Raw genomic sequence first — 13,320 nt, forward strand, 5'->3', positions numbered from 1 at the left:
GTCCAGCATCTGGATATGGCATGTGGCTTTTGGCTTGGGGTTCTTTTCGTCCAAGTGCGTTTCATGAGTCTCTTGGGAAGAAGCAGCAGGTGTTTCCTGCTTGCAGTTCAAATGCATGATGGTTAAGAAGGAAGTAGGGGCTTCTTTGTCACGAAGTGTAGAATGAGGAAAGGGACTTCATAGATTGGGGAAGAATCAGCTCTCCACAAGAAGGCTTGCCCTACATATCTATAGGCACCAGGCGAAAACATTCCTCTTCTTCCAAGCCATTAGTGAATTAAACTATTTATGGTCTTTCAAACTGGGATGTTACTGTTTCTGTTTGTCATGCCTTTCCTTTTTATGTTTTTATAATGTAAACTGCCCTGTGGCATGGTATAATAAATAAATAAATAAGGTTCTGAAAGTGGCCAACCAGACGCTTGTAGGACATGATCATAAGACCTCTCTCCCCTTTTGTGGTTTCCGACAAGTGGTATTTAGCACCATACTGCCTCTGACCATTGAGTAAATGCATACCCTCCACCAAGGATGGTAGCCTCCGATAGGCTTCTCCTCCATTAGTTTTTCCAATCATCTTTTAAAGTCAGCCAAGTTGATGCCCATCACTGTCTCCTGGTGAATTGGATCTCATAGTTTTAGCTATACTGCGTGAAAAAGTGCCCCAATCAATCACATTGGATATCTCTGAGTTATAGTGTTATGAGAGAGGGAGAAAAAGCTTTTCCTTACCCTCTTCCCCATTATTTACATGAGCAGGTTTCGCCCCTTTCAGTATGTAACCCAAGTTGCCCTCCTGGTTCCAGGAAGGAAAAGAAGGAGGGGGAGCCATTCTGCTGCTATGATTGTGTTCCGTGTCCTCAAGGCAAGATTTCATCCCAGAAGGGTAAGAGACACCGGATATATAATCTTCCAACTGTATGTCATGTTAGAAGTTGAGGAAAAGGATAAATAAATTAGTGGTGATGTGTGCATTTTTGTACGTATTGTTTGAATGGAGAACTGCATGACAAATGTTTAGAGAAGTACACACTTTTAAGGGCATCTGTACTTTGGTCAGTGTGTTGGTTCAAGGAGGGCAATGTAGCCTTCTCATTCAAGTGGCCAATTTCTCCTCCATACCTATTGACAGATAGCCCCCACAAAGGAATATGGACCATCTCCTAAAAAGAATCGGTTTGTGACCCATGGTCTAATCTTTGTTACAAGTTTAAATACAGCATGGGATTTTGAACTAAATGCACCAGTGATATGACTTCGTATAAGACACCTTCTTTAATTCAGGCAATAGCAAATAAACACGTCTATAAATGATGCGTGATCATACACCCGGGCGCGGTCGAATGCGTTCAACCTAGTATGTGGGGGTGGAACGGGGCTGGGAATGGAACCCCTGTGTAAAATGGTCATGGACTGTACCTGTTCTGAACAATAACAATGTGGTTTATGTGGAGTTACCAAGCCATCGCAGTACACCTCACATAACCAAACACAGATGTTGAGGTGGGATTCTAATGCATCACTTTCAGTTTGGTTACTATGGAAATATCTGTGATAACTCTAATTTAACCTTAACCTTAAGCATGTTGTTACTATCCTAACATCTGAAATCTGAATGCATTACATTCTTTCCAGACATGGAAGATTGCATTGGGTGCCCCAAAGACCACTATCCAAACATGGAACAATCGCAATGCATTCCAAAGACCACCAGCTTCCTGTCTGTTAAAGAGCCTCTGGGGATGAGCTTAGCATTGTTTGCTCTTTCTCTCTCTCTCCTCACAGTGGTGGTCCTAGTCATCTTCATTAAACATCAGGACACACCCATTGTCAGAGCAAACAATCGGGACCTCACCTACACTCTCCTCACTTTCCTCCTGCTCTGCTTCCTCTGCCCATTGATCTTCCTCAGCCCTCCAGAAAGAGTGAGCTGCCTGCTCCGACAAATGGCTTTCGGCCTTGTTTTCACAGTGACTGTTTCTTGTGTGCTGGCCAAGACTATCACAGTGGTTCTGGCCTTTGTGGCCACCAAACCAGGATCCAGAATGAGGACGTGGGTGGGGAAAAGACTTGGAAGCTCCATTGTGTTTTCTTGTTTCCTTATCCAAGCAGGCCTTTGCAGTGTGTGGTTAGGAATCTTTCCCCCATTTCCTGATTCTGACATGCACTCTGTGATGAGAGAAATCATTCTAGGCTGCAACGAAGGGTCTGTTGCCCTGTTTTACTGTGTCCTGGGCTACATGGGCTTTTTGGCCATTGTCAGCTTTGTTGTGGCCTTTTTTGCCAGGAAACTGCCTGACAGCTTTAATGAGGCCAAATTCATCACCTTCAGCATGTTGTTGTTTTGTAGTGTTTGGATCTCCTTTGTTCCAGTGTACCTGAGCACCAAGGGGAAATACATGGTGGCTGTGGAGATCTTCTCCATCTTGGCCTCCAGTGCTGGCTTACTGGGCTCCATCTTTTTCCCAAAGTGCTACATCATTGTGTTGAGACCTGATCTGAACAGCAAGGAGCAGTTAATAAAGAGGAAATAATAAATTATCCTATCGTCTTTGGCTGTTTTTTTCTACCAAAATATAAGCAATGTAATCTCTCCTTATCCACACCATTCAGTTATGTTGTATTTTACATGTTGCGATTCCTACGTGCAATTTCTTTAAAAAATCCCCTGTGGTCTCTTTGAGACCGGGGTCCCTGATCTTGTTTTGGCCCTAAGGTTTATTTGGAAAACTAAAAAACTGTCATGAGTACCACAGAATATTGAGGCCTAACTAGAACTTCAGAGGGTGATTGATTACAAACTGAACATGAAAAAACAATACACTGAGAGAATACTTTTATATAGGTCTTGTTGCTTCCTAGCTTAATTTTGCTGCGAGTAAGGTTTCAGTAGACTTGCTACTGTCATGATTAACCAGTCTCAGAGATTTCAGTACAGCGAGTCCCACTTACTTGCCGGTTACGTTCCAGTGCCCCCCCCCCCCAATAAATGAAGATTTGATTAGTGGGGAGCACCCTCTAAACCCTTTGAATGTCTTCTCTACTGCTCTCTCTCCATTCCAGATCTAATATACTGCACCTAAAATACCCACATGTTGGATTTTGGGGGCTGACTGGAGGATGTGTGGAAAAGTTGCTGCTTCTGCTGCTCTTCTATGCACATTACCTGTCAGGGGGGGGGGCTGAGCAGCATAAAAAACCCCCTGCTGCACCTCCAGTCCCTGCCCTCACAAGCCATGAGAAATCTCAAGCTCTCTCGATCCATTTCTGGGTATTAATTATTTAATTATTATTTGTGTTCAGTGGGAGATGCCTGTGGTTATGGGCAATATATTCTAGACCATTCCTGGTGAGTTTTTTAAAAACTTAAAATTGAATGGATGACAATAGTGGTATTTTTAATGGTCTTACTGTTATAAGATTGGGCAGAATGCTTCTGAATGAATATTTTGGAGTAAAAGTATATTGAACATGAGTGAGATTAAGCTCAGTTTTATTAGAAAATATAATACGACCACACACTACGTTTTATGTATTACTTCTATATACTGTCCCACCAACCAGTTGAGTGGTGCTTTTCTATCAGGAACACAAATAGTTGTTTGTGCTTGTAAAGAAGGCGTGTTTTCTTGACATCTTCCCAGGGCTAAATTCCCATTGCTGCAAACCATGTAAAGAAGTTGAGAGAGATGCTCACAAGTAAGGAAGGTGGAGGGTTTTCTGCACCCATTTTCGCCACTGGGGACCAGTCTGTGTGTCATGGATTGTAAGTTTTATGGGTGCACAATGTTACTAAACTTTCTCAAAGCTTCTCTGCAGCTGGTGTCATGTGACACTAAAGGCCAAAAACTCGAGAGATAAATATCCTGCTACTGAGCAGTTCTGTATTCATTCTCTATTTTTCTCTTTCTCCTGTACAAATACAAATCTCTAACTGGATACACTCTTTTGAGGTAGGTTTTGAGCCTTGCCTGGGCATCCAGCAAGAATTTTGGACTTTATAACCATTTTTATGCTTTAAGAACTTCAGTAAAATATTACGGAAGAAAGCCTGATGCCTGTGTATGTTTTTCTTTGGGCTCCGTATGGGAGCTGCAAGGGAATTACTTTTCCAGCCACCAGCTACTCTACTATTTTCTGACATGCCTTGGAGATACTGCACACAGGCATGAGCCAGGCTTTCCCCTTCCTCCTACAACATCAGGAAATAGCTCAGTTGATTCCAAATCGATGGAAACCAGTTGAAACCAAAACACGGTCCCCACCACTTACCAAGAAGTCACCCAGGCCAATATGCTAAAGTTGTATTAATACAAGACAGGTATTAGGCTACAGAGTAAGCTGCTGTGCCAGACTTAGCTCACCTTGAGCTACAGGGGTGGGGGGCAGTTTGCCCCGGGTTCCATGTCTGCGGGGGTGACAAGAAGTCATCCCATGGGTGCTCACAGTGGCGCGAGCAGCCATTGTGGAGAATCACCGTTTGCGGCTACAGCCGCAAGCAGAGGATCTTGGCGCCGGCAGCAAACTGCGAAGTACAGCGCATGTACTGCGTCTAACACATGCGCTGTACGTAGTGACGCCGCACATGTGCTGCATAGCAGTTTGCCACCGTTGCTCCAGCGCCATACAGACGGTGTCTGGATTCCTCAGTCACCTCTATAGCTGCAAGCAGAGGATCCCTGCACTGTCTGTATGGCGCTGGAGCAGCGTCGGCGGCAAACCGCTATACAGCGCATGTGTTATACGTAGCGAAGCTGGACATGCGCCCTACGCAGCGATGCCTGCCCCGGGTGTCATGACACCTTCCTTCGCCCCTGCTTGAGAGTCAATTGGTAATCAGGCCTCTTGCTCTCCTTCACTCTATCTGAGAAGCACAACGTTTTAGATCTGAACTGGTTTCCTCATACTCAGACCGCATGGTTCTAACAGGCCTTCATTCCATTCCTATACCAATAATCTGGAACTTTCAGCATTGAAAACAAGTTTTGCTGCCTGTGTTTTCTGACTGATATGTGGGAAAGCACATGAACCTGACCTTTGAAGAGTTTGTAAATATACCAGTTCTTAACTTAGCAAATGTTTAGTCTTATGCTATGCTAAGGGAAGAGGGAGGTCATATTTTAAAGGTCTGGCAACCTATATTTCCACACTTTATTTCACTGCATATTTTGTGATTTAAAATCTCAGCTGGGAATCTCTCTCAAAAAAAGAGTTTCTGCCCCAAACCTGGATCTTGGCATCCAGAGCAGTCTCCTTTGTTGATACGCATTTTTCTTTACTACCATTGCAAGCCACCTATGTAACTCAGTCCTTTTCACCATTCTTTGGTCCTGGTATAATGGTCAGAAATCTAATGAACTGGTGTTCAGGTGGGATTTTTAGGTCAGATGAATCATTTCCACTGGTCAGCATTGATAAGAGACTGGCCAACTGTTCTTCTTTGTTGCTGTTAATTCTGCATGCCCTTTTGTTGTCCCATAAACAGTCAGAAACCACTTTAGATGAAACATCAGAAGCAGGGCTTTTCTTTTTTCTTTTGGTCATTTTCTGATGTTCCTGATAGAAAGAGAGCTTGTTATTACCTCACCTATAATTATCACTCTCAGCATATTTGTGTCTCCCTTGGATAATGTCTCAGTAGATTTCCAGAGAATACTAACCAATGTCAAAACATGGGTATGAAAACCTCTTCCTGCCATTCTCAGCAAGGGAGAGGACAGAGGAAGAGGAAGGATTTTCACCTTTCTTTTAATCAATGTGTAAAATAGGATTTTAATCTGTGAATTGTTAGAGAACTGCCGTTTGTGAGAAGGCAGAATATTGTACTGAGGGTGGTTGTGAAGCAAGGTTCATGTGCTGCATGGAATTAAGGGTGTTTGATGAGAAAAAATATTTGCCTCAGTATGCTGCTGTTTATTGTGTCCCTTCTCTTTCATCTGCCACATCTGGTGTGCAAACATACCACGAGTTGCACCGTCCATGATCTGTCCAGCATTCCACATGAATACTACCAACCTGGTCATCTAATTGTTGGCGGACTTGCTTCTCACCTCTTTACTGCTTTTGACAAAGAAGACTTCACAGAAAGGCTAACTACCTATCAACTTCTTAATACCTTGTAAAGAATTCAAATGTCTAATAATCAGATGTTACTGAAATATCCCAAAGTTCTAACCAGGCCTACTCAGAAGCTAGTTCCACAAATTTCACTGGGATTTACATCTAGGCAGATAATGGGGGGCATTGGATTGAAGAGCTGGATTGGAAGAAGGGAGATGCAGATCTGAATGTGTCAGTGAGATGAGAGAGCCTGGTCTTGTTGATGTGTTCTCTCCTCCCCACATCCCACCAAATCTCTCCCTAGGAGAATTTAACCAGAGGACTCTCAGATTTAACCTCCATATTTTAAAATGGAAAGCACTTCTCTGTTCTTAATCTTCACCTCAGAAACTTTCCTGTGAGGGGTATTAAAGGCTCACGTCTCCTTTGAGGTGGTGCTCGAAGATCCAAGTCAGGCTAGACGATTGTGTTTAATATTAACAGACAGGGCCTTGATCAGATACATGCAGAGTGTATTCAGCTGAATGTTGTGAACAGTGAAGAAATGTCAGTTAACTGTCAATTGGGAGAAATTATGAGGGAAGTGTGAGTTCCCATTGAAAGGTAAAGATCAGGTTTTCCCGGTAGAAAATGGCAGGGCATGGGGAAGTCTGAATGAGCCCTACATTAAGTTAAAATGATGTTCAGTTTTTATCAGAAGAACATTATAAAAAGCAGATTCCTTAAAGGAGTTCAGCTGTCCAAACAGGCAGGAATATAATTTGAGGAGTTTGCCAGTCAGAGGCACATTCTACCTAGCTGGTAAACCAATTTCTGAGTAAATTGGACAGGAGTGGAAGTAAATATACATATTCTTTATTGGAAAGGGGGGAATTCAAATAAATTCAAATGTAAATGTGAACCTGAAAAAAATTGTTTGCTCTAAAAAGATATCAAAACCAAAACACAGCCATAATTTGAAATTCTGACTTCTCCAAATTGTACAATGTAGTTCTCCAGCCAAGCAGTATAAACAAAAATGACTATACGAAGGTAAAGTGTCTATAGAAATGCATATACTAGTGCAAGAAGAATAGAAGTGGAATACAATACATTCATTCCGGGGAAATTCTTTTGCATATATGTGTATATTAGGGCACAAATTGCACTAAAATACTGAATAAATAAGCCTATTAAAAAAAAATAATACAGAGGATATCTCCCACTGATACAGCATAAAATTCTTGTTGCAGTATTGTGCCAAAGAACTACCAGCATATTCTGGCCTTGGTATTTGCTGTCAAGGAGATCAATGAGAACCCCAAGATCTTACCTAATATCACCTTAGGATTCCACATCTATGACAGTTACTTTGATGAAAGGATGACGTACAGGGCAGCTCTGAACCTTCCCTCTACCCTTATACCCAACTACAAGTGCAACACCCAGAAACACCTGGTGGCAGTTATTGGGGGACTGTACTTTGATACCTCCATCTACCTAGCAAACATTTTGGGCATCTACAAGATTCCACAGGTAAGATGCTGCCTTGGGGATTTCACACATTCAGCATAATGTCTTTTATCCAGAAAGGATTTGTATTACATAGAAATAGTTGTGAGAGACAAAGGAGAGTGATTCTGCCCTTCACAAGGTAATGTGATGGTAGAAGAGTGCTCATCTCACTCAACTTCCTTATCCACACACACCTAAAAACATGTATCCAAATTTCAATCTGCCGACCGACACCCTCTCACCTTTGCTCCATGGCCTACTGGTTGGAGACGGAAGCTGCTGCCTTGCAAAGCTGGAAGCCTGCCTATCAGGAGTCATCTGCCCACACATTGTGGCACTTGATGGGGATTTTGTGGGTTAGTGGTTTGAGAGAGGAAGGGAAGGGAAGGGAAGGGAAGGGAAGGGAAGACGCCATGAAATCAGGAACTGAAATGTTGTGGTGAAGCAACATGAAAGAAACGGGAGAGAAAAGCAGCAGCACCTAAAAACCTAGAGATCAAAGTTGAGAAAGAAACTGAGTGGGAAGCAGGAACACAGGAAACTGAGCATGCAGGGGTGTCAGAGAAGGAGCTGGAAGCTGAGAAACACAGGGTGCAATCTGCACCCACTCCCAGCTTTCTGGAACCTGCCTTATGGCAACTGGCTCATTCTGGCTCCTTGGTGGGTATGCCTTCAATGCACATACCCAGTTCTTCTGCAATTATGGATGATGCTCCTTTATTTCCCTTTAGCTCACTTATGGGTCCTTTGCTTCAGAGGATCCTTCTCAAGGCCAATCCACTTCCTTCTACAAGATGGTGCCCAGTGAAGCCCATCAGTGCACTGGGATTGTTGAGTTACTTCTGCACTTTGGTTGGACGTGGGTTGTGTTGCTTGCTGGAGATAAAGACAGTGGAGAGAGATTCGTTGAGAACCTGAAACTTCTGCTCTCCCAGAAAGGCATTTGCGTAGCCTACTCAGAGACAAACCTGAAAACGACGTATTTGGCTGATTATTATGACGTGTTTCCCCACTGGATCCAAATTTATCAAGCTATTATGGAAAGTAAAGCCAAGGTGGTGGTTGTCTATGGAGCAACAAAGTCCATGCTTGGCTTGAGAGAAATAGTAGCTCTTGGTGAATTGGAAAATGTGACCAAGATATCTGTGGGCAAGGTGTGGATTCTGACAGCACAGCTGGATTTCACAGCATTGACCTATCAAATGAGCCGGGATATGCAAGTCTTCCATGGTTCCCTCTCCTTTGCAGTTCATTCAAATGTGGTGCAAGGATTCAAAGCCTTTCTTCAGGCACAAAATCCCTTTGAGGCAAATGGAAATGGCTTTGTGAAGCAGTTCTGGGCAGAAGTATTTCTCTGTTTATTTCCAAACTCCAATACAGAGGAGCAGGCCAGTGGAACCTGCACTGGAGAGGAGAAGCTGGAAAATCTAATTTCATCTGCTTTTGAGATGACCATGTCTGGCCACGGCTACAGTCTCTATAATGCTATCCATACCATAGCACATGCTTTACATGCCATGTTCCTGCCTGAAACCAAATATAGGGTAGTGAAGGAAGGAGAGATGCAAGAGCTTCAACCTTGGCAGGTAATGCCTAACTGCTGTTAAGTGGGAGGATTCAATCCTGCACTGTCCTGCTTTTTTGTGAGCAACTTCCTTTATGTGCAGAGGACCTGTTAGTGAAGGCGGATCTAATCTAATCTTCTCCGCACACAAGTTACAGAGAGGATATCCAAGCAGTGGGAACTGAAAGGCGTGGATTTTTTCTCATTTCTTCTTGTGCTGGAATGCATTGGGATTCTCCCAATAGGAAAGAATAGAAGTTGTGGGCTCAGTAGGCAAAGGCTCTCCTTACTAATGAGTTCCCAAGAACAGATTAGGTTTGTATAGCAATTCCTGCATATACAGACAGACTGGAGGCATCGTGAGTGTCAAAAAGGAGAGACATTTGCATTACTTTATAGTTAGTATGTTTATTTTTGTTCCAATGCAGCTCCATCCCTTTCTTAGGAGTGTCTCCTTCAACAACTCTGCTGGAGAAACTGTATCTTTTGGTGAGAACTGGGAAGTAGAAGCTGGCTTTGATATTACCAACATGGTCACTTTTCCAAATAACTCCTTTGTGAGGGTCAAGGTTGGAAGGGTGGATGTGGAAGCCATCCCAGGCCAGCAAGTTTCCATTGATGACAACAGAATAGTGTGGCACAGAAGCTTTCACCAGGTGGGGCATACTTCCTACATCCATGAGATACAGGAAAACAATGGTATTGCACTTTTAGATTTTCCTCTGCACTACATAAGAACATAGGAAAAACTTGTTCGATCAGGCCAATGGCCCAGCTTGTCCAGGATAACACAAATGGCCAGTCTGCATCTGTCTGCATCTGGATATGGCATGTGTGTGACTGTTAGCTTGTGTGTATCTCTACCCCAGGGTATTTCACGAGTCTCTTGTCAAGAATAAGGTGTTTGTTGCTCTGATGGGAAGGAAGCAGGTTCTTTCTCACCAAGAGGGAAATGGGGAAATGGACTTCTTAGACTGTTGTTGTTTAGTCATGTCCGACTCTTCGTGACCCCATGGACCAGAGCACGCCAGGCACTCCTGTCTTCCACTGCCTCCCGCAGTTTGGTCAAGCTGATGCTTGTAGCTTCGAGGACAATATCCAACCATCTTGTCCTCTGTCATCCCCTTCTCCTTGTGCCCTCCATCTTTCCCAACATCAGTGTCTTTTCCAGGGAGTCTTCTCTTCTCATGAGGTGGCCAAAGTATTGGCGCCTCAGCTTCTTAGACTGAGGAATACTCAAACCTACATATCTTTAGGTGCCAGTTGAAAACATTCCTCTTCTCCCAGTTGACTCTCAGATTGGAGTATCATTTGCCTTTTGATCTGGGGATGATATTGTTTTGGTTGTTGCATGTCTTGACCCCACAACCCCCCCCCCTCGTTGAAGAATAAAAACACACCAGGACACAAATATTAGGTTAATGTAATTGGGCAAATTTTGGCCACAACTTTATTGATTACAGAATGTGAGCGGTATTGGCTTAGGCATTGAATGGACCCGACTATATCTGACTCCTGCCCGTTGCGCAGGGAGTCCGGTAAGGGTAAACCACCAGAAGGGGGAGCCCCGTTGATGCAGACCAACTTGAGCTCCCACAGGTGTTCCTGACGGGGTCGTGTCATGGCCCTAGCCCTGCCCCGGGCTTCAGACAAGATCCACACCCCCGGATTCCTTTAACAGAATACCCTTAAGCTTGGAGGGGCAGGTGATGGCCACACCTCCCCTCCCCCATCATAAGGTCACACAATGCCTAACCGCAAAACCTTACAAAGTTGTGACGATTGCTATGAGGTAGGCGAAAACCAAATGGCCCCATGCCAATTTTGCCAAGTGGAAAAATTCCTACCAGGCCCTTCAACGGTGACCAACCGATGTCAATAATAATAATAAAAATAATTTTTATTTATACCCCACCCTCCCCGGCTCAGGGCGGCTTACACCAATAAAATCCCAGTAAAAACATAATAGGGGGAGGGGATTTAAAATACAGGTTAAAATGCAATTTAAAATGCAGCCTCATTTTAAAAGTAGCCGATAAATCAAGGCCATAAGGGGAGGGAAACATGAGGGTCAGACTGAGTCCAAACCAAAGGCCAGGCAGAACAGCTCTGTCTTGCAAGGCCAATAAAGAGAAACCTGTAAAATAGGGAGGGAGGGCGGGAGATTGAAGAAGTGTGCCAAGAGGAAGCCCTCCGGCTTGTGCCTCAGCTTAAATGGTCCCGGCCACGCCCCCACCAGCCAGCGGATTGGCCGGCTGGTCACTGACGCAGCTGGGATCCTCCAGGCAACGCGCGACTTCGTCCCCCGCCCCCGGAGGAGAGTGGGTGGCCACGCGGTTCACCGCAACTCCTCCCCATGGTGAAGTGGAGTGGAGCGGACTTACTGTATAAGGTAGATACTTGTGTTTTTATACAGAAAATGCCCCTGGTTGTCAGAGTAGCCAACCAGATACCTGTGGGAAGCCTACAAGTTGGACCTGAGCACAGGACCACTCTCCACACAGTCTCCAGATTTGTAGCTCATTCTTGGGACGACGCTTCTGTCCTCTCCAAGAAGCAGGATTGTTTTACACATGCTATGATTGGAAAACTGGGGGTGGAACAGGTATTACATTTTGTATGGGGACAATAGGGGCAGTGCTGGTGAAGGTGAATCCCCAATTCTCTTTCCCATTTCCATCCTCATGCATTCTTCCTGAATGCCTGAAAGGGGCTCAAACATGGTAAGTTTCAGCATTTATTTTTTATTTTTTAAAAACCCAATGAAAAAGAAAGTAAGTAGCTTGGCACTGAGTTTGGAATAAGTACTTTAGTATCTTCCTACTGCTGGCTGGAAGAAAAAGGACACAAAAAGTGCTAATGATTTCTGTGTGCTAAAACGTTTAAGTGTTTATTTAAATGGGCAGGTTCCACCCCTTTCTGTGTGCAACCCAAGTTGTCCTCCTGGTTCCAGCAAGGAGAAGAAGGAGGGGGAGCCATTCTGCTGCTATAATTGTGCTCCATGTCCTCAAGGAAAGATTTCATCCGAGAAAGGTGAGAAACAAAAGAGATATACCTTTCAAACATGTCATGTTAGAAATTATGGAAAAGTTGTGGAACTATGCATTTTTCTACATTTTGATGATTGAAGAACTGCACCATTTTGGGGGGAAACTCTATTTTGCTTTGTGTTGGTTCAAGAAGTGCAATTTACATAACTTTCCCATCCGATTGTCAACAAAATCAGATTTCTCATATATCGCTATTGGTACACAGCCCCCATAAAGGAATATGGGCCTTGTCCCCCCCCCCCCCAAAAAAAGATTTGTCTCCCATTATGAATGTTGAAATACGGCAGGCAATGCTGAGCTGCATGGACGAGTGGTCTGAGTTGGTATAAGACACATTCCTGTTCTGAACAATTATAATACAGTGGTAACTCAGGTTACATACACTTCAGGTTACATACCCTTCAAGTTACAGATTCCGCTAAACCAGAAATAGCGCTTCAGGTTAAGAACTTTGCTTCAGGATGAGAACAGAAATCGTGCTCCGGCGGCACGGTGGCAGCAGGAGGCCCCATTAGCTACAGTGGTGCTTCAGGTTAAGAACAGTTTCAGGTTAAGTATGGACCTCCGGAACGAATTAAGTACTTAACCTGAGGTACCACTGTATGAGGCTAATTTGTATTTCTACTTACTAACCTTGCCCATCTAAACTGCACAACATGGTTTATGGGGAGTTAATAAGCCATCACAGGATGCTCCACATGACAAAGTGCTGAGGTGGGGTTCTCAAGCATCACTCTCAATCTGGTTACTCTGGAAATATCTGTGATATATCTAATTTAAGCTTATGAGTTTCATACTGACACCATTAGCAGTTGTTCTCCAACACATCTGAAATCTGAAAGTATTATTTTCTCTCCAGATATGGATGACTGTGTTGTGTGCTCCCAAGACCATTATCCCAACATGGAACAATCACAATGCATTCCAAAGACCATCAGCTTCCTGTCTTTTAAAGAGCCTCTGGGGATGAGCTTAGCATTGTTGGCTCTTTCTCTCTCTCTCCTCACAGTGGTGGTCCTAGCCATCTTCATTAAACATCGGGACACACCCATTGTCAGAGCAAACAATCGAGACCTTACTTACACTCTTCTCACTTCCCTCCTGCTCTGCTATCTCTGTTCATTGATCTTCCTCATCCCTCCAGAAAGAGTG

The 13,320-nt window shown here is 43.9% G+C and overlaps 3 protein-coding genes across 3 annotated transcripts in view; all 3 read left to right on the forward strand.

The window, feature by feature from the left end:
- The window catches only part of LOC310661741 (uncharacterized protein), a 173,020-nt gene that overhangs the window by 70,614 nt on the left and 89,086 nt on the right, over nt 1-13,320 (forward strand). Inside the window, 1 exon segment of the mRNA XM_083408085.1 lies at nt 12,025-12,151. Coding sequence (XP_083264211.1) covers nt 12,025-12,151 — 127 coding nt within the window.
- On the forward strand, nt 225-2,628 carry LOC310661785 (vomeronasal type-2 receptor 26-like). The gene is made up of 2 exons (XM_083408231.1): nt 225-886; nt 1,636-2,628. The coding sequence occupies exons 1-2, from the start codon at nt 703-705 to the stop codon at nt 2,532-2,534; spliced, it is 1,083 nt and encodes a 360-aa protein (XP_083264357.1). The 5' UTR covers nt 225-702; the 3' UTR covers nt 2,535-2,628.
- Nucleotides 5,397-9,096, forward strand: LOC310661804 (vomeronasal type-2 receptor 26-like). The gene is made up of 3 exons (XM_083408278.1): nt 5,397-6,118; nt 7,293-7,575; nt 8,935-9,096. The coding sequence occupies exons 1-3, from the start codon at nt 5,880-5,882 to the stop codon at nt 8,983-8,985; spliced, it is 573 nt and encodes a 190-aa protein (XP_083264404.1). The 5' UTR covers nt 5,397-5,879; the 3' UTR covers nt 8,986-9,096.

This window comes from Podarcis tiliguerta (genome assembly GCF_965153285.1).
Source record: "Podarcis tiliguerta genome assembly, chromosome: 13".
In the NCBI taxonomy this organism is placed as follows: Eukaryota; Metazoa; Chordata; class Lepidosauria; order Squamata; family Lacertidae; genus Podarcis; species Podarcis tiliguerta.

What these genes read in the sequence shown, in the direction of transcription:
- LOC310661804 (XM_083408278.1), top strand. Translation starts at nt 5,880, where the DNA reads ATGAGAAAAAATATTTGCCTCAGTATGCTGCTGTTTATTGTGTCCCTT. An exon ending in TATCAACTTCTTAATACCTT is followed by an intron (nt 6,119 to 7,292) that starts GTAAAGAATTCA and finishes TTCTTGTTGCAG; the next exon opens with TATTGTGCCAAAGAACTACC. An exon ending in GCATCTACAAGATTCCACAG is followed by an intron (nt 7,576 to 8,934) that starts GTAAGATGCTGC and finishes ACTCCAATACAG; the next exon opens with AGGAGCAGGCCAGTGGAACC.
- LOC310661785 (XM_083408231.1), top strand. Translation starts at nt 703, where the DNA reads ATGAGAGAGGGAGAAAAAGCTTTTCCTTACCCTCTTCCCCATTATTTA. An exon ending in CAAGATTTCATCCCAGAAGG is followed by an intron (nt 887 to 1,635) that starts GTAAGAGACACC and finishes CATTCTTTCCAG; the next exon opens with ACATGGAAGATTGCATTGGG.